This window comes from Phocoena sinus, chromosome 3, assembly GCF_008692025.1.
Source record: "Phocoena sinus isolate mPhoSin1 chromosome 3, mPhoSin1.pri, whole genome shotgun sequence".
In the NCBI taxonomy this organism is placed as follows: Eukaryota; Metazoa; Chordata; class Mammalia; order Artiodactyla; family Phocoenidae; genus Phocoena; species Phocoena sinus.
This window is the reverse complement of record NC_045765.1, coordinates 139053479-139073467: the sequence shown is the minus strand read 5'-3', so window position 1 is coordinate 139073467 and position 19989 is coordinate 139053479. Positions and strand designations below refer to the sequence as shown.

General features: G+C 38.8%; 1 protein-coding gene and 1 pseudogene across 1 annotated transcript in view; one reads left to right on the top strand and one right to left on the bottom strand.

The window, feature by feature from the left end:
* Positions 1-19989, bottom strand: part of OXCT1 (3-oxoacid CoA-transferase 1) — a 142747-nt gene that overhangs the window by 73304 nt on the left and 49454 nt on the right. The window contains exon 8 of the mRNA XM_032626760.1: positions 705-812. Within this exon, the coding sequence (XP_032482651.1) occupies positions 705-812 (108 nt within the window). The remainder of the gene's footprint in view (positions 1-704; positions 813-19989) is intronic.
* On the top strand, positions 11760-19859 carry LOC116750536 (annotated as a pseudogene).

Genomic DNA, 19989 nt, shown 5'->3' with positions numbered 1-19989 from the left:
CTGTTTGCAAATGTCCCATTTTTGATCCCTGGCCCCTGACATTAGTTTTAGATTGCAGAATGCCTTTCTGTTTGATGTCCGCGGGTAGAGGGTATCTCTGAACCCACGGTATCTCTTACTGCACGTCTATTCTGTTGCCGATCTCCCTAGACACTTCTGAATCTTGATATCAATTCTGGTCCAGCTGGTCTTCATGCTCTCAGTAGCCTTAGAGTACCTCCAATGCTCCCGGTACCCACTCCTTGCCATGATCTCATACCCACCAGCTGCCCAGAGCCCAACACTCATGGGAAATGATGTTCTGTCTGGACTCTATAATGCGCAAAGACTTCAAGATAGATAGATAGTTCTGAACACTCAAACACTAAGAGTCCAGCAGGGGTAAAGCCACCGAAGACCTGATTATATCCTCCTCTACCCATTAGGACAGCCAGCCAAAACTATGCATCATAAATTAGGACAGTTACAAAAGCCTAGAAGACACAGCCTAGAGAAGCATGTAATTTGATGATATACACAAGGAACTGTTGAACTGGACAATTACATAGACAATCATGTCCCCTCAAGATAGACACATGAGAAGCTCCTATTAAGATTCAGAGCAAGACTTCCTGTTCAGCTCTAATTCCTTATCATCTAGAATAGCCCCAGGGACACATCTCTGACAGATCCATAAATACTGACAGACAAGCTAAGTCAATTACCTCAATTCTTTTCTCATATTTTTCTCCCTTTATAAGGCGATGTACATAAATCTTAGGAATATGAATGTCTTCTGGGGCAAATGATCCAATATCCACAATTTCTTCAACCTAGGCAAAAAGAAAAAAAAATTTAATTATATAGTGAGAGCTTAAACTGAATATTTTTTATTAAAAAAAGATGAAGTATATGCATCCTTACAACCAACTTAGGCTGGATGTACAATGTAAGTATACATATACACATACACACACACATGCACGGCACAAATATACATATAAATCAGAGAGAGAGAAAGAATAAACACACACGCAAACATACAAACTTCTAGATCCACAAAAATAGAAGAAATTCAAATACATGTGTCTGAACATAAAATACAAAACATAAAGCTCTAAAACTTTGCTTAAAACAGCCTCAGTTACAAATTTGTCAAATGGTTTGTCAGTACAGCTGCTTGAACTTTCACAAATTGCAGCTCAACTATGTAAAATCTGAAAGCACATCCCTTAAACCCAGATTTTCAAAATTAATGGGAAATTTATCATATCAAAGACAAAAATCTGTAACAACATCTGCTTGGTCAATTGCTTTTTAAACATAGATACAAATGCTATTTGTAACCATTTTTATTTATTCCTGTAATTAGCTTCCTAGGATCGTGATAGAACTGCAATTGCTGAAATAATTTTACTTTAAGATTGATCATTAATTTCAATATGGAAATTTGAAAAAGGAATTATTAACTAATAACTGGAAATTCTAAAAATCAGAATTGAAATTATTCACAGAGCAAAAGGGAATTTTATAGCAATACTGAATGCCCCAAGTTAGTCTGCTATTTTAGAATTCATTTTTAAAGAAGATAAATCATTTTTTTACATCAACATAAAAAAAAAACCTCAGAATAACAAGGATCAAGAAAAACTACAGTCAACGTCATTGAGATCAAAAAATTATATTTCTGGGGACTTCCCTGGTGGTCCAGTGGTTAAGAATCTGCTTTCCAGGGCTTCCCTGGTGGCGCAGTGGTTGAGAGTCCGCCTGCCGATGCAGGGGACATGGGTTCGTGCCCCGGTCCGGGAAGATCCCACATGCCGTGGAGCGGCTGGGCCCGTGAGCCATGGCCGCTGGGGCTGCGCGTCTGGAGCCTGTGCTCCGCAACGGGAGAGGCCACAACAGTGAGAGGCCCACCTACCGCAAAAAAAAAAAAAAAAAAAAAAAGAACCTGCTTTTCAATGCAGGGGATGCAGGTTCAATCTCTATTCGGGGAACTAAGATCCCAACATGCCATGGGGCAAGTAAGCCCGTGTGCCATAACTATTGAGCCCATGCTCTGTGGAACCCAAATGCCACAACTAGAGAGAAGCCCATGTGCCGCAACTAAGACCCAATGCAGCCAAATTAATTAATTAAAAATATTTTTTTTAATTAAAAACAAAATTATCTTTCTGGTGCCAAGAAAAATATCGTCTTGAAGACTGAGAGTGCTCAGCTTAATAGATGTCATACCCAAAGCAATGAACTGACTTGTACAAGGAGAGGTGTATTATACCGTCTCCTTAAACTAGTAACTGAACTCTACAGAAGTTTTTGAGGTTAAGCACCCCCTTCCTTTCTGCTATCCTACCATGTATGCCCACACCACATTCCCTCCACAATGAAAGAATAACAGGGATTAGCGAGTCATTTTCATTATTGTGCACTACTTCTAAATAGCTGAAGAAGAATAGGACATAATGGATAAAAGCTGTCTTCTCTGATAAACAGAAGGATCTTAACAAAAATAAAACAGAAACTCCAAAGAAGAGTCAATAAACATGTGGGCAGGGCTTCCCTGGTGGCGCAGTGGTTGAGAGTCCGCCTGCCGATGCAGGGGACATGGGTTCGTGCCCCGGTCCGGGAGGATCCCACATGCCGTGGAGCGGCTGGGCCCGTGAGCCATGGCCGCTGGGCCTGCGCGTCCGGAGCCTGTGCTCCGCAACGGGAGAGGCCACAACAGTGAGAGGCCCGCATACCGCAAAAAAAAAAAAAAAAAACATGTGGGCATCCAAGTTGAAATAGTGGGTAGAGATGTTCATCTATACTCATATGAGAATGAGTCAGAAGGCAAGGGGACTCCCCATCACTGTACTCCAGATCTTCTCCTCCAAACTTCTCTATGCTCTGATATATCAAGAGCATAGCCTTCACTTTTTTACTTATTCATCAGGTTACTAAGCCTCCTGCATATTGATTCTTTTCTAGCCCAATGCAACCAAGGTGGTGACCAGGTAAATAGGAGGTGGACACAGGAAATGCAGAGCAGCTAAGCACTACTTCTACCTCTTCAACTAGTTGGAAATTTCAGCCATTAGGGTTCATTCACATCTTTACACTTATTCGATTCAAGCCTTCAAAGAAGTTCTTGACTTTAAAATTTTATCCTGAGGATATATGTGAAGAATGACTATTCATGAAAATATTGGCCACGGCATTTGTTAAAATAACAATAAGTTGGAAACAACCTGAAGGATCAACAATAGAATAATGGTAAAATATATATGGTGCATCCACATGATAAATCAGTATTATGGCTCTCATAATATTTAATGACATCTCATAACATAATGCTTCATAAAAATGCAAGATTCTATATAAATATTTACAGATATGCTCTTCGGCTCAATTATTTCTATATCTACAAAAAACTGAGAAGAAAAACATACAGGAAATTAACACTGAAATGTTAATCATTTTTATCCCTGGGTGACAGTGCCAAGTTATTTTTGTTTAATTTTACTTCTATAATCAAGAGGTAAAAAACCTACAAATTTTTTTAAAAGCTGAAATAGACATTAAGTAGATAGTTTCCAAAACTAGGAAATACAAAAGTGGAAGATGTGATGAAGTGCTTAGTTAGCCATGTACCAAAAGCACATGTTAAAAAGAAAATAGAGACTTAAGAAAAACTGTGATTTCTAAACTCTAAAAGCACTTACAACATTATGAAATAAGTTATGGAAACACTTTTTGTTTACATTTTTGAAGATAATGCAAATTATTCTCCATACCTAATGCTATTTCAAAAGTTCAGGCCCTCCTGTCTCTTGCTTGAATTATTGCATCAGCTTCCTAATTGGTCTCCCTACATCTACCCTTCAGCAGGAGCGAGAAACATATCGGAAAAGAAAAAAAAGTAACCCTTTTCACTTAAACCAAAACTGTTGATGGTAACCAATAGCGATTTTCTTCTGGTTCCACCAAAGAAAGTTTTGACAAAACCCACCAAATTAAGACCAAGTTTCTTTACCAAGGGCAATTACATCATGACTTTCACAACAAATGGAGTGGAAGAATGTGTCCTGCTAAAACAACTCTGATGAAAAGCAAGGATCTGGTTAAACATAATCAGTTTCAGGCTTTGTCATCCTAATATGAATGATTTGCATATTGTCAAAAATGCATGGGCAGTATTTGTGTCAACACAATATCAACAGTACTGAAAATTTCTATACAAAAATCAAAGCTTTCTCAGAGCTGGTTAGCAGAGTTAATTGCAGAGGAAGAAAATATTTGAAGTACAAACCAAAAGAAGAAAACATATGTTTTCAGACAATCTGGGAAAAGATTTTACAAAAAAAAAAATAATAAAATTTTTAAAAAAAACTGAAGAGGCAGAACTACCTTAATGCTAGCTATTGAAGAAATTGAAGGCTTCTGTGCTGGTTTTGGGTGATCTTGAGAAATAACAGTGAGAAAGAACCAATGTAGTGGGGGAGAGGGGGGATCTGGTGAGATCAGGCAGTAACATGAGAGTCAAAGGAAATCTGAAAAGAAAAAGATGAATAGAACAAGTTCATTAAGGAAGAAGTAAAAATAAAAGCTCACAAGAGCACTCACTAAGCATGGCAGAAATGTACCTCCTGAAATCAGAAGTGGGTAAGATAGAGAATAAAGAACAAAGAAAAAGCCTCAGTGCAAAGCACTGGGCATGTTTAAATGTCCTCGGACAAGGTCAAGATGTAGGAGAGGTGGTAGCTAAGAGCAACCCAGGCTTCTCCCTGGCACGATGCATAGTCCTTATGCAGCACCATCTGGTACGTCCAGAAATCCAGACACTTGAGGCTTCTCTAACTAGTACTTGTCTTTGGTTATTAGCAGGAAAATAGAGGCTAGGAAATGTTAATTATTATTGACTTGAACTTTGTTTTAAAAGGTTGCTTTCTCTACCCTGCACCCTTCCTACTTTATAATTCTGAAAAGTTGTACTTTAAAGTTTGGAGAAGGATAAGAATTCATCCTCAGGTGACAAGTGTTTTTGTTTTTACTTGGCGAACATTATATCTCAGGTAAGGTAACAGAGGAGCAGCAAGGCAATAACCTTCTTATTTTTTTATTTTATTTTACTGACAACCTCAGTCCGGTATAGCCAAAAAAATGGGCCCAGCCCTGAAGGTTGTTAGTGGAAAAAGCTGCACACCTGCAAACCTCGCTGTGTAATACAAAGTGAGGCCTGTGGTGCGAGGAAGGGGAGGAATCACACTGTAGATATTTTTCCTGAGTCATTTTAATCTTCAAAAAGCCTTAGGATGAATATTCTTCTTTTGTCCAGAAATTTTCAAAGCAGACAATAACAGCAATAATGGCTAGAATCTTATAACACTAGGTAATCCCAAATTAGCAAAAAAAAAAAAAAAAAAGCCTTGGAAGATTAGAAAAATGGAAGAGGGGAGCAATGAGCAATAACAGAAAAAGTTACAAGCTAGATGCAGAGGTGCTCTGGATACTAATTTAACCCAGAAAAATGGGGAAGAGAAAGAGGAAATGTGGAGCAAAAGGGGAGGTCAGCATGCAGGGCATCCCTCCCAAAATATCCAAAGGAGCAAGAAGGTGCACATCTTCTTAAGCTTCATGCTAAGGGGTAATTTGACTAGTACAAAAATATAGGAGAAAATGGCATGAAAGCTAAAAAGGCCTGGGTCAAATACATAGGGTCTTAGATGTCTCTATAGAAAAGCACAAAGACTAAAAAGATTAGTGGCTATTAATGAATTTTCAACCTTATAAACGATTGTAACTACAATTGCATAGTCATTGAAACCTTGTAGATTGGATCTCATGCTAATGGACATTCTCCAATGTCCGGTGAAAATAAGCTGACAAAAGAACAAGCTATGTCAAGAAAATATGCACATGCCTGGGAAGGCACTGACCTATGATGAGATGTGGTAAAATATATTTAAAGTGACTTTAAAAGGAGAAAGAATATCACGCTAATGGCCATATAATCAGAGTGCTCACCAAACTAAAGATGTAGATGGCTTATCTTTAACAGAAATGACAAAACTAACTCAGAAACAAGATAGTGATGTAAGATGGTGATATCATGGGAGATGCCAATTATTTGAACATCTTCTGTTCATCATATTCTGCTGATAAATTCTATATTGCCTTCTGACAAGTTCTAGTTTTCAGAATGAAACAGTGAGAAAAACCATGATTCAGGACTTCTAACCAATAAGGATAAACTGCTTGGTAAAGTAGAAATGATGGAAACCCTGAGGGAAAGTAATAATGTAAAACTGGAATTTGTAATAGACCAGGAACTGAATCCCGGGCATACATAGAAATGTATCCTGTTCTTTGAAGGAAAGCAGATTTCCAAAAGTTGAGAGAAAAAAGTAAGGATCAGGATCAAGTGGTCAGAAACTCTAAATGACAGATGGATTCACGAGGGATGTGAGGCTCTCAAAACCCCCATTCTGACAGTATGAAAACAGATCATCTTGACGATGAGAGAATGGTATATACAGAAAGAATATAACAACATGGATAGCCATGTGTTTCCTCATATTTTAAAAGGGCTATCTACAAAACAGAAACAGACTCACAGACATAGAGAACAGACTTCTGGTTGCCAAGAGAGGGGGAGAGGGAGAGGGATGGACTGGGAGTTTGGGGTTAGTACTACAGATGCAAACTATTACATTTAGATGCAAACTATTACAACAAGGTCCTACTGTAAAGCACACGGAACTAGATCCAATCCCCTGGGATAAACCATAATGGAAAAAGAATATAAAAAAAGAATGTATAAATGTGTATAACTGAGTCACTTTGCTGTACAGCAGAAATCAGCACAACGTTGTAAATCAACTATACCTCAATTTTAAAAAAAAAAGAGCTCATACAAAAGAGAGACACACATGACCTAGCACAAATGGAAGTCACGTGAAACTTTAACAGGTAGGTCAAAGGGTAGAAAACTGTAATGAGATCAGTCCTGTCCAAATACTGAAGATGATGAAAGAGTGGTTTCTGGGGTGATTTTGTTGTTGTTGCTGATGGGGAGTTCAGACATGGTCATCATGACCGCTAGAGAGAGAGGACAGAATAAAGCACAGCAGTTCAATTCCCTGTTACTCCTGACTTCACCATCAGGGAGAAGAAAAGGGCAGAAATAATATGGCTAAGGAAGAACTGAATTCCAAGAAGAGATACTTAGATTCTCCAAATTAATTCTAGGCTGTACCCACAAAAATTATATCCCAGGATTCTTAAAGAGCCTGAAAATATGGCCACAGAATTACAGTTAAGTAAAAAATGGTACAGATGTCAGCAGATGGAGAGAGGCAAATACACAAATATACTCCTTTTCAAACTGGGGCTTGATTCACAACAGTGTCTTAAAATGGATTATTGGGACTTCGCTGGCGGTCCAGTGGTTAAGACTCTGCACTTCCACTGCAGGGGGCACGGGTTTGATCCCTGGTTGGGGGACTAAGGTCCCACATGCCGTGTGGTGCAGCCACCGCCCCCCGCCAAAAAGGATTATTGAACAAATGGTCTATAAGGTCATAAGCAGAGAAAAGAATATTGCTAGACACCAATACAAGTCTTTCCCCACACCAAACCCTGCCAAATGAACTTCATTAACTTGCAGATCTAGCTAGCTCATTGGTGGGCCAAGAGAAAAGCACAGGGTAAGATTTCACAAAGCACCTGACCAACTCCCTCAAGTTAGAGTTTTATAGACATACTGGGAAAATGTGACTTGGTTTCATTCACTTTATTTTTTTTATTTTTTATTTTTTTTGCGGTATGCGGGCCTCTCACTGTTGTGGCCTCTCCCATTGCGGAGCACAGGCTCCGGACGCGCAGGCTCAGCAGCCATGGCTCACGGGAGCCGCCCCACGGTATGTGGGATCTTCCCGGACAGGGGCACGAACCCGTGTCCCCTGCTTCGGCAGGCGGACTCTTAACCACTGCGCCACCAGGGAAGCCCTGGTTTCATTCACTTTAAATCAACAAATATTAATTAAGCACCTACTAGATACAACAGAGAAGAAAACAGGGAGCCCATTCTGATGTACAGATAGGTAGATAACAGAAGAACCACAGAAGTACTTGATGGCTTGACAAAGTCTTAGAGGTCTCTGATGCTGAGGTTTTTAACTTTGGGGGAAACATGTACTTCTTTAAGAATCTGATGAAAGCTACAATATCTCCTCACACAAAAATGTTTCCTGACCTGTAAAGTCCCTCTTAAGATGACAGGTGATTTGTCCATAACCATGGCCCATTTCTACCCTCTGGCCTCAGGGAGACCCCAGATTAGAAAAGAACCCCTGTGCTAGTGCTTTGATGTCTTTGGTCCTATCCTGTTCAATGTCTGTATCAAGGCCTTAAATGAAGACGGGGAACACATCCTGAGTTCATTATGGTTAAGGGGCAAGGGTCTGGGTGCAACAGGCAATTCTGAACAGATATATTCCCATCTGTGTCAGAGAAGACAATCTCAGGCTCATGACCTCCAAGTATTTAGCAAAAGTTTGGGTAAAAAAACAATGATTTAGGAGCCCAACCACTCTTTTAATGCTCCAAGAAGAGTATGCTCTTAGAGAAAACCTGTATCTTTATACCATAGTTATAAAGAGCTCTTTCTTGCAATTAAAACAGTGCCTAAGATAAAATTCTGTCTAGTTTTAATAGCAAGAATAGTTGTACTTCACTTAATCATTAGTTTCCTTTAAATTATATGTACTATGGTGGGAGGGAGGGATAAATTAGGAGTTTGGGATTAACATATACACACTACTATATATAAAATAATAACCAACAAGGACCTACTGTATAGCACAGGGAACTCTACTCAGTATACTGTAGTTACCTACATGGGAAAAGAATCTGAAAAAGAATGGATATATGTATATGTACAACTGAATCACTTTGCTATACATCTGAAACTAACACAACACTGTAAATCAACTATACTCCAATATAAAATAAAAATTAAATTAAAAAATTATATGTACTATCAACTATATAAATGAGTAAATTTTTAAAATTTATTTATTTTATTTATTCCTTTTTGGCTGTGTTGGGTCTTTTGCTGGCACATGGGCTTCCTCTAGTTGCGGAGAGTGGGGGCTACTCTTCATTGCGGTGTGTGGGATTCTCACTGCAGTGGCTTCTCTTGTTGCGGAGCACAGACCCTAGGTGCGCGGGCTTCAGTAGTTGTGGCACATGGGCATAGCTGCTCCATGGCATGTGGAATCTTCCTGGACCAGGGCTCAAACCCATGTCCCCTGCACCGGCAGGTGGATTCTTAACCACTGTGCCACCAGGGAAGACCGTAAATGAGTAATTTTTATTTGACATCTTTTGTTTGCCATTACAGTATAATTTTTCATCTCGTCCTAGCTCCATTTTAAAGCCCAACCATTGCTTTTCTTTCTTCGTAGAGCCCTACTTTTTTTTTTTAATTAATTAATTTATTTGTTTGTTGTTTTTTTGCGGGGGGCTGTGTTGGGTCTTTGTTCTGTGCGCGGACATTCGCTAGTTGCAGCGAGTGGTGTGCGGGCTTCTCATTGTCATGGCTTCTCCTGCTGAAGAGCACGGGTTCTAGAGTGCAGGCTTAGTAGCTGTGGCGCACGGGCTTAGCTGCTCCATGGCAATGTGGGAATCTTCCCGGACCAGGGATCCAACCCGTGTCCCCTGCATTGGCAGGCAGATTCTCACCCACTGCGCCACCAGGGAAGCCCCCTACTTTTAATTGATGTTATCTTGTATATTTTCTGTGTCTTATAAGCTACTTTACATCGTCTCTGGAACAAAATGTATAAAAATCAAACAGTACGCTTATCAAATTGGAGAATGACACAAGGCCAGAAAGAATAGTTGATATAATGAAGATAGAAAAGGGCCTCTACTGATTAGGAAAATAAAATGAGCCAATTAAGTGAATGAAATTAAGCACGGAGCAAAGTTAATATTGTAAAATAATACCTGGCCTGGTAATATTTTCTAGGAAATAAAAGGGTTTAGTTAACCACCAGCAAAAAAACTATAATGTGACAGAGATACCCAGAGAACAACAAAAGACTCTTCCTTTCTCCACTTGTCCAAACTCAGAGTTGATGATAATCACCTTCCACGTCATGTTCCTCATTACAAAACAAAAGCAGTTCTTCCTTCCTACAATGTCTCATTTAAAAACATGGGATGAGAAGGAAAATGGATGAAGCAGTTTGAATTCATTAGAAGAAAAGCTTTACCTAAAATAACCTAATTTACTAAAACTGTGCCTAGCAGCAAAATAGGACATACGGATTTAAAAAAAGTATTACTCACTTCATGGATTATCCCAATAGTTTATGTAGAATGGAAGAAGTGTTTTTAAACAAATTCAAAAGCAGTTAATGGTATTATTTCCATTTCCACTGACACTAATACGACATGCAGTCTAGTCCATGATGGCATTCTGTCTTCTCACTTTTTATTTAACCAAAAAATGCCAACCTTCACTAAGTATGTGATTTAATAACATGCAGGCAGTATTATAAATATCCAATTTTATTTGTCCTATCTTTTTCTAAAAGAAAATCTTATTAAGGCTGTAGCAAATCCAAAGAAGTAATTAAAATGAGTACATCTACCCAAAGGAATTAAAATACTTCTAACACATTCATTCAAAGCACCAGCCTTATCTATAATAGTAAGAAAAAAATTACACCATTAACACATAATCCAAGAAAAACAGCAAGACATGATATAATTAATAGAATTAACTAGGAACATTTTTTAATGAAGAGAGTTATGGAGAAACAAGGAGAGAAAAACGTTTGTGTTGGGTTTTACAGCCACAGAAAAACTGCCTATTAGAGATGCTAAAACTTTAAAAGGTTACTTTCTAAGACTGTTTCCTTCAGTTGGGGGCTGTTAATCATCCTTGGAGCTTTTTATAATTCAAGAACACAGTACTTAACACACAAACTGCAAAGAAGACTTGGGTTAAACTCTAACATTTCCAGAACACAACACATGATTTTAATTCCATGCCACTTAGTATACCTTCAGCACTCCTCTGCACTTGTGTATATGCTATGCCAATTCTCTCCTGACTAACCAGGCTGTTGCATTTACAAGGCCAGTTTATTTGCCACTAATTTATCATCTTTTGCAAAGCTAGTTAACTACCATATGGCTTGTTCTCCTTTAGCTGAGCAATAAAAGCCTATTGAATCAGACACACTATCTATTCCAGCCAGCATTAAAAGGCACACCATGAGTTAGTGATCCCAGAGAAATCAGAGGAACCTAGTCACCGTAATAAGGAAGGGGATTACAGAACACCTGGTGGCAGATTATCAAGCCTCTCAAAGCAAGGCCCAACAAAGACCTAAACTATAAAGCCATCAGGAAGAACCACTGAACATAAGGCATTTTTTACTTTCTTATAGACTACAGCAGGATAATGGCAATCAACTAGAACGAACAGAACATTTCTAAGCCTGCAAAGTGATGCTTATATTTTAACCTTCTGGCTAAGTGACTCAAACATCATTCAGTGAGCACCTATTATGTGCCAGGCATCATGTGCCTGTACTGGGGATACAGAGATGAATAGGACAAGGTCCCACGAGGTTCTTGCTCAGTCCTACTGGAGGAGACAGGCGAACAGCTAACCACAATATAACAAAGTAATAAATGCTACAACAGAGGAAAAGCTTCGGTGAGAAGGCAGAAAATGAGCCACAGAAAGAAGGACGGGGAGGGCATTCCAGGCAGCCAGAATGGCCAGGGCAAAGGCCTGGAGTCAGGGAAGGATGTGTTCTATGGAGGAATGTGGAAAGATGGTACCTGTGAAAGAATTTCGTGACCTAGGAACAGGAATGGCAGAAAGAAGTGTGAAATGCTTATTTTATGGAACGAGGAACCTAACTTTGGAAGAGCTATCAGAAATGGTAACATCTAACCTGAACAAAAAAGAAATGTGATTTCCTTCACACTTCAAAAATCTCACGTGAGAGTCCACCTTAACTGATGTTGCTAGGGCAGTTTCTTTTGATTACAGTGGCTTCTCATCAGAAAGAAATTTTCAACACCTTGGCAATTACATTCTCTCACTTTTACTAATTTTTGGTTGTGCACCTGGCTTTTCTAGGAGCCTGATAAAAGGCCATTGAGAAATTTGAATATATTCTAATTTTGGGAGGCTGACATATGCTAGATGCGCAAGCTACAATAATGATACATGCAAAAATGCATTTAAAAGAGATACAACCAGTAACACAAAAGGGGTCAATGAGTAATGTTTTTCATTTTTCCTCTCACACATTTCTTACTTAAATCATTTATGTAAGCCATGACTTTAAAATACCTTCTTTTTTTAGCTATACTCTCAAACTAGAAAGATTTGGAAAGTAAAACTTTAAAAAAAAAAAAGCAGCTAATTTTTCAAGTGAAACAATCTTGCATAAGCCCTAATTATCGCTTCAGTATTTGTAGGCTAAATCTACATTTGAGGTGGAAAAAATAACATTTTTTGACAAGGTCTCTGGAAGGAGTGAGGAAAGCCACTGCTATTTTAATAGGAATGACTTTAAAATCACAAGCTAAATTCTTATGACCAACATGGAATAAATTGATAAGTAGGTCAAAAATTGTTAGTTAAAATAAAGGTGGGGGCTTCCCTGGTGGCGCAGTGGTTGAGAGTCCGCCTGCCGATGCAGGGGACACGGGTTCGTGCCCCGGTCCGGGAAGATCCCACATACCGCGGAGCGGCTGGGCCTGTGGGCCATGGCCGCTGAGCCTGCGCGTCCCGAGCCTCTGCTCCGCAACGGGAGAGACCACAACAGTGAGAGGCCCGCGTACCCCCCAAAAAAAAAAAAAAAAAAAAATAAAGGTGAAGGCAAAATTAATAAATGGAATTTTTGGCCTTTTTTCCAATAAGACAATTCATAAGAGTGCATCTCCTCAATTTATGTCAGGCATACTGTGCTTTATTATTCAATAACCTTTTGAGAGAGAATATCACAGGTAAAGATTCCAAAACCATTAGATTGTGTTAGAAATACCCTCTTACCCTTTCTTCCCTTCTCTTTTTTTCAACAGGATCTATGTCCTCATTTGCAATGAGGTGATTTTGTGGGAAACCATGACTGTAAGTTTTAGAGAGCTGTCTCAAAACAGTGAATCAACAGAGCACTTGACTCACACCTTATTTTAGGAACGGGTTCTGGGGGTAAGCTGCCAGCCATGGTTACTTTCTTTCTGAGAGCCTTATCCATCTTTACTCCTGTAACTCAGAGTTAAGATGCTCCTCCTTATATATTCTACTAGCCATAGCCAATCAAGTTCTTGCCTGGGGACCAGCAGCTGGGGGATCCCTCAGGAAGCTGGGTTCAAATCCAAAAAGCCTAATTCCAGAGCTCACATGTCAACCACAATCCTGCACATTTTCTTTCTCCCTCTTATATAAGTCATCACCAAAGAACACTTGGAAATGAAATACTAGACATTCCCATTCAAATAATGATAGTAATACTTATAACAACACATAAAATCACAAAAAATACAAACAACCAATAAATATTCAACTCCCTTCTCATCAAAGATATGCAAATCAAAACCAGGACAGGACAAAAACAGGACAGCTTTTTTCACCTAGCAGATTATCCAAAAAAAAATTAAGTATATATCCATATTGTCAATAATGGCTGAAAATGATACTTTTAAATATCATTATAGAGTTATAATTGAAATTACCTTCCTAGAGAACAATTCAGCAATATTTATCAAAAGCTGATAAAATGCTGAGGCACACACCCCAAAAATCCACTTCTAGGAATTTCATCAAATCATCATACATACACTGAAACAAGGATATTCACTATAGCATTATTAATAATAGCGAGGGAAAAACAACATAAAAGTATAACAATAGAGTTATTAATATAAATTTGAGTATAACTACTAAAATATCCTCTTGGGGAACATTTAGTGACCTCCAAAAACATTCTTAATGTTTTACATAATGAAAAAAGAATATAAAATATGATCCTAATTTTATAAAAGCAAACATATAAGTAACAAACAGGAAGTAAGGAAATCAAACCAAGAGACATCCATTCCATTTCTTTCCTCAAGGCCGTTGGTTCTATGGAAGATGTGTCTCCACACCCCATTTTGGCCCATCCCCACTCAAATGTCCTTAGACCTGTGAGCCAAGACAGAGTGTAAAATACCTGAAGTCTTATTCTTCATTTACAATCCACCATATATAAATATCTACAGAAACAAGGCCTTAGCCTTGTTAGAAAGGGCGTCTTTGAGGTTAGAGCCACAAACCATGCAAACAACCATCAGAATCCCATAGCAATTACTATCTTTATCATTAAATTTAGCACCCATTGCTCTATATACAACTTCTAATTTCAGGTTAGTCCTATCTCAGCAACTATATTGTGGGATCATCTAAGATAATCACTGTGTCTCATATAGCAATCCTTATCATTTGTAAACTTAACAGTCACGTTTTAACTATCTTCCCAAGCAACTCTGAAGGGGGTAATTTGTAGATTTCATAAGCTATGAACTTGACCCAGTGTTCTAGTTAATTGTCCATTTTCCACATTTAAGTGAAATACTGTTTGTATCTATACATGGTCACACATGCAGTAACTTCTTGAAAGAATGAAACTTTTATTTCCTTGTGAAAGTCAGAACACAGGACTAATAGTTCTTGGATATTTGGACAAATACAAGAAATCAAATATGAAATTCAACAATGGCTCAGATTCAGAGTGTGAGGAAGTCCACTATATATTCTATATGAAAACAAAAACAGGCAATTTGTTAATCTTCCAAGTGTTCCAACCAGGAGAGCTGGTTAATACCAAAGAATGCAACTGCTGGATTATGTGGTAATAGTATGTTTAGTTTTATTGGCAAGTGCCAAACTGTCTTCGAAGGTAGCTCTACCACTTTACGTTTCCACCAAAAAGGAAGGAGAGTTCTTGTTGTCCACATTCTCACCAGCATTTGGTGATGCCAGTGTTTTGGATTTTAGTCATTCTAATAGGTGTGTATTGCTATTGAATTGTTTTAATTTGAAATTCTCTAAAGACATATGATGTTGATCATTTTTTCATCTGCTTATTTGCCATATGTATATTGTCTTTGGTGAGGTGTCTGTACAGACGTCTTGACCATGGATTGTGCTTTTGGTGTTGTATTTAAAAAGGCATTGCCAAACCCAACCAAGTTCACCTGGATTTTCTCTTATCTTTTAGAAGTTGTTTTTTTTTTTTTTTTTTTTTTTTTTTGCTGTATGCGGGCCTCTCACTGTTGTGGCCTCTCCTGTTGCAGAGCACAGGCTCAGGACACGCAGGCTCAGCGGCCATGGCTCATGGACCCAGCCGCTCCATGGCATGTGGGATCTTCCCAGACCGGGGCACGAACCCGTGTCCCCTGCATCGGCAGGCGGACTCTCAACCACTGCGCCACTAGGGAAGCCCCTAGAAGTTTTATAGTTTTGCATTTCACATTTAAGTCTATGGTCCATTTTGAGTTAATTTTTGTCAGTTATTTTAATAAAGGAAATTTAAGGAATTAGAGAACTAAAAATGCAAAAAAGAAGCACTGAGGTGACACAGATACAGTAACTGCAAGAGCAGCAAAAGAAAGTGGTTGAACTGATGCTTAGGAAAGGGGCTGCACAGAGCTGGGACCCAAACTGCTGTGAAGATGGCATGGGGCAGCTGGTGCTGGTATCTCAGAAGGTCATAATGAGTGTGAAAAAAAAAAAAAGAACCACTGTCACCGCATGCACTTTAAGGATTCTTATGTCTTTGTTAAGAATTGGTCCTTTTATCATCATGGAATGTCTTTCTTTATCTCTGGTATTTTCCTTGCTCTGAAGTCAGTTTTGCTATGATAGCATATCTTAAATGTTCTCACCATAAAAAGGAAATGGTAATTATGTGAGGAGCTGGAGATGTTAGCTAACACTATAGTGGTAATCATTTCATGATATGTAAGTGTATCAAGTCAACATGTTGTACACCTTAAACTTATACAATGCTATATATGTCAATTATATATATCAATAAAGCTGCAAAAAATATATATAAAAGCAGGTTTCTTATAGACAACATATAGCTGGGTCTCATTTAATCCCGTCTGAGAGTCTCTGTCTTTTAACCGGTATATCTTAGACCATTAATATTTAAAGTGACTACTGATATAGTTGGATTAACATCTACCATAGTTGTTACATTTTCTATTTGTTGTCCTTGTTTCTTTTTTGTCTTATCTTTTTCTGCCTTCTGTTTTGTTTTTTTTTTAATATTTATTTATTTATTTGGCTGCGCCAGGTCTTAGTTGTAGCACGCAGGATCTTCATTGACGCCTGCAGGATCTTCAGTTGCGGCATGCAGGATCTTTTTATTATTTTAATTGCAACATGCGGGATCTTTAGTTGTGGCATACAGGCTCTTAGTTGTGGCATGAGGGATCTAGTTCCCTGACCAGGGATCAAACCAGGGCCCCCTGCATTGGGAGCGTGGAGTCTTAACTGCTGGACTACCAGGGAAGTCCCTCCTTCTCTGGTTTTAACTAAGCTTTTTATATGATTCCATTTTTTCTCCTCTCCTAGCATGTTCATTATAACCAGCCCTCTGTATCCATGAGTTTCACATCAGCAAATTCAGGTTGAATGTGTGGATGTGAAACCCATGGATACAGCTGACTGTATACCTCTCTTTTTACCCTTTTTAGTGGTTATGCTTGAGTTGGCAATACACATTTACAACTAATCCAAGGCTTCTTTCAGATAACACTATACCACCTCACAGGTAGTGCAAGTACCCTATGACAGAGTACTCTTATCTCTCCCTCCTGTCCTTTAAAACATTGCTATCATTCATTTCATTCATCCATAAGCTATAATTATGAAATACATTAAAACTATTATTATTGTGAACAAATTGTTGTCTGTTGATTTTCAGTTTGTTCACTTTCTTATTGTGAGAACAGGAGTGGTGACTACTAAGCTACTTAGATGCCAGAATAGAAACTGGAAGTTCCTATTTTTTAAGTAGATAATCATTAGCAGTATTTATTATACAGAATCCTAAAATTTCTATCTTGGTTTCAAACTACTGTATAATATCATCTACATCATTTTTAACTGGGGGGAACCATTCTACCTTCTCAAGTGTGAAGGCTCTCATTTCACAGCTTTCAGGAGATTATCCGATTTTATAAGTTTTAAGAGGTTAACATTTCTGAATGATTTTTTAATTTTGTGTTTATGGAAGTATTAACATTGTGCTGGAGCTATACTTGGCTGAAAAATTCAATTAGCTAAAGGTCTAAGCCCCTGCCCTTAAAGAGGTAATAAATTATATTTTAAATGTTAACACTACAAAGTATAAAACAAAATACACCTATCATTCTTCACTTGTACTTAAGAACATGGCTTTGGAGGCAGAAAGAAATGTTTTTAGATCTTAACGCTCCCTTATTAGCTTTATCATAAAGCCTCTCCTTATCCTCATTTCCTTCCTCTATAGAATAAGGATAATAAAACCTACCACACTGGGTTATTATAACAGATGACCTTATGTGCTTTGCACGTAAGTTCACGGTATAAATAGTACTTGCTGCTGCTGCTGTTGTTTTTGTTGCTTTTATCATCATTAGGCTATATCTCCTTTATCTGCTATTGCCACAGTTGAAAACATTTCAATTATGGAGTCTACTCCACTTTGTGTAGGCATACCCTAGCTGTATCTATTCTATTTGGACCATTTTACTGCCCCTCCTATTTCCTGGGAATGAATTTTATGAAGAAAAATTTTCCATTCTATTTTGTTCTCTCCTTATAAAATCTAGTCCTCATTAATCCACATATAAAATGCTACTTTGTACATTTAAAAATATGAACCATGGGCTTCCCTGGTGGCGCAGTGGTTGAGAGTCCACCTGCCGATGCAGGGGACACGGGTTCGTCTCCCGGTCCGGGAAGATCCCACATGCCACGGAGCGGCTAGGCCCATGAGCCATGGCCGCTGAGCCTGCGCGTCAGGATCCTGTGCTCCGCAACGGGAGAGGCCACAACAGTGAGAGGCCCGCATACAGCAAAAAAAAAAAAAAGAACCAACAAAAAGGAAAAGTAAGTGAAAACTTTTTGGGTGCAAACATAATGCCAAAAGCATTGGGGAAATATATCTATAAATAAAACAGCAGCTAAACTACTTTTTATAGCAGGAATTGGTTTATGGAACTGGCTTTAAAATACCATTTAATACTTCCTTTCTTTCTAAAGGTCTAATTCCACTTCTGAGATGCCAATTCTCAAAATGAATGAGCTTTGTAAATTCCTCAAATTGAGAGAAATTTAAATTATACCAAAACTTTCAAACTCAACAGCCTTAATCCTGTAGCTTTTTGTAGGTAACCTGTATTTGTCTGAGTTTCGTAATATTGAATTTTTCTTCCGAGTTTTGTCTATGCCAGCAAACCTTTTCCAAAACTTAAAAAGAAATTCTAAACTGAAAAGAACTTTTTCAGAATGCAAGGCAAAACTTGTATCCTTTCCCATAATTATTAAGGAAACTAAAATAGCTTCTTTAAATTAATAACCCAGCTCCTTTTCACAGCAAGCACAGAAGAGATACTAAGTTCTTCAGATTCCTGTTTAACTTCTCTCCCATGGGATTTGGATTTAAAATTCTCTTCAAAGAAATTGAATGTGGGCTTAGTTATTCAGTGACAGAAATTAACATTAAATTTCAGATGCCAAATCGGAGAGAAGGCGACCTATACTCCTGGACATGAGTGGTCTTGGTTTCTTCACGGAATGAAGAACAGAAGAGAAAACCATTACAGGAGTGCCTCCTTATCCACACGGGATACGTTCCAAGACCCCCAGTTGATACCTGAAACTGTGAATAGCACCAAACCCTATATATACTGGTTTTTTCCTATACATACAAACCTAGGATAAAATTTAACTTTTAAATTAGGCATGATAGGGACTCCCCTGGTGGTCCAGTGGGTAATACTCTACACTCCCAATGCAGGGGGCCCGGGTTCGATCCCTGGTCCGGGAACTAGATCCTGCATGCATGCCACAACTAACAGTCTGCAGGCCGCAACTAAAAGATCACACACCACAACTAAGACCCAGAGCAGCCAAAATAAATAAATAAATATATTTTTTAAAAAATTAGGCACTGGCTTGTAGAAGGACTGGGTAGAACACAAGGGAAGTTGGCTGCATGAAGATGGAGCTCTTTGCAGACGCAGCGCCTAAGATGGCTGAGAATTTTAGGCAGTTCTGCACTGGACAATTCAGATAAGATGGGGTTCCAACAGGATACAAAGGGAGCAGCTTCCACAGGGTCATAAAAGATTTCATGATTCAGGGTGGAGATTTTGTTAATGGAGATGGTACTGGAGTCACTAGTATCTACTGGGGGGGGCTGTTTGCAGATGAAAACTTTAAGCTTAGACACTCAGCTCCAGGCCTGCTTTTCGTGGCAAACAGTGGTCCCAGAACAAATGGCTACCAGTTTTTCATCACCTGCTCTAAATGTGATTGGCTGATGGGAAGCACATGGTGTTTGGAAAAATCATTGATGGACTTCTGGTGATGAGAAAGATTGAGAATGTTCCCACAGGCCCCAACAATAAGCCCAAGCTGCCTGTGGTGATCTCACAGCGTGGAGAGATGTAGTCCAGAGGAAGACTGAATCAGGCCTTCCCTTGCTCGGGGTGATGCTCCTGAGTAAGATACTCTGGATTGGCCCCTGTGTTTGCTTCCCTGCCTGCTGCTGCCCCATTTGATCAAGAGACCTCACAGATTCAGAAGCCAAGATTTTGTGTTTAGGTTTTCAACTGTAAATAAAGTTGTTCATTTAAAAAAAAAAATTAGGCATGGGACTTCCCTGGTGATGCAGTGGTTAAGAATCTGCCTGCCAATGAAGGGGACACAGGTTCAATCCCTGGTCCGGG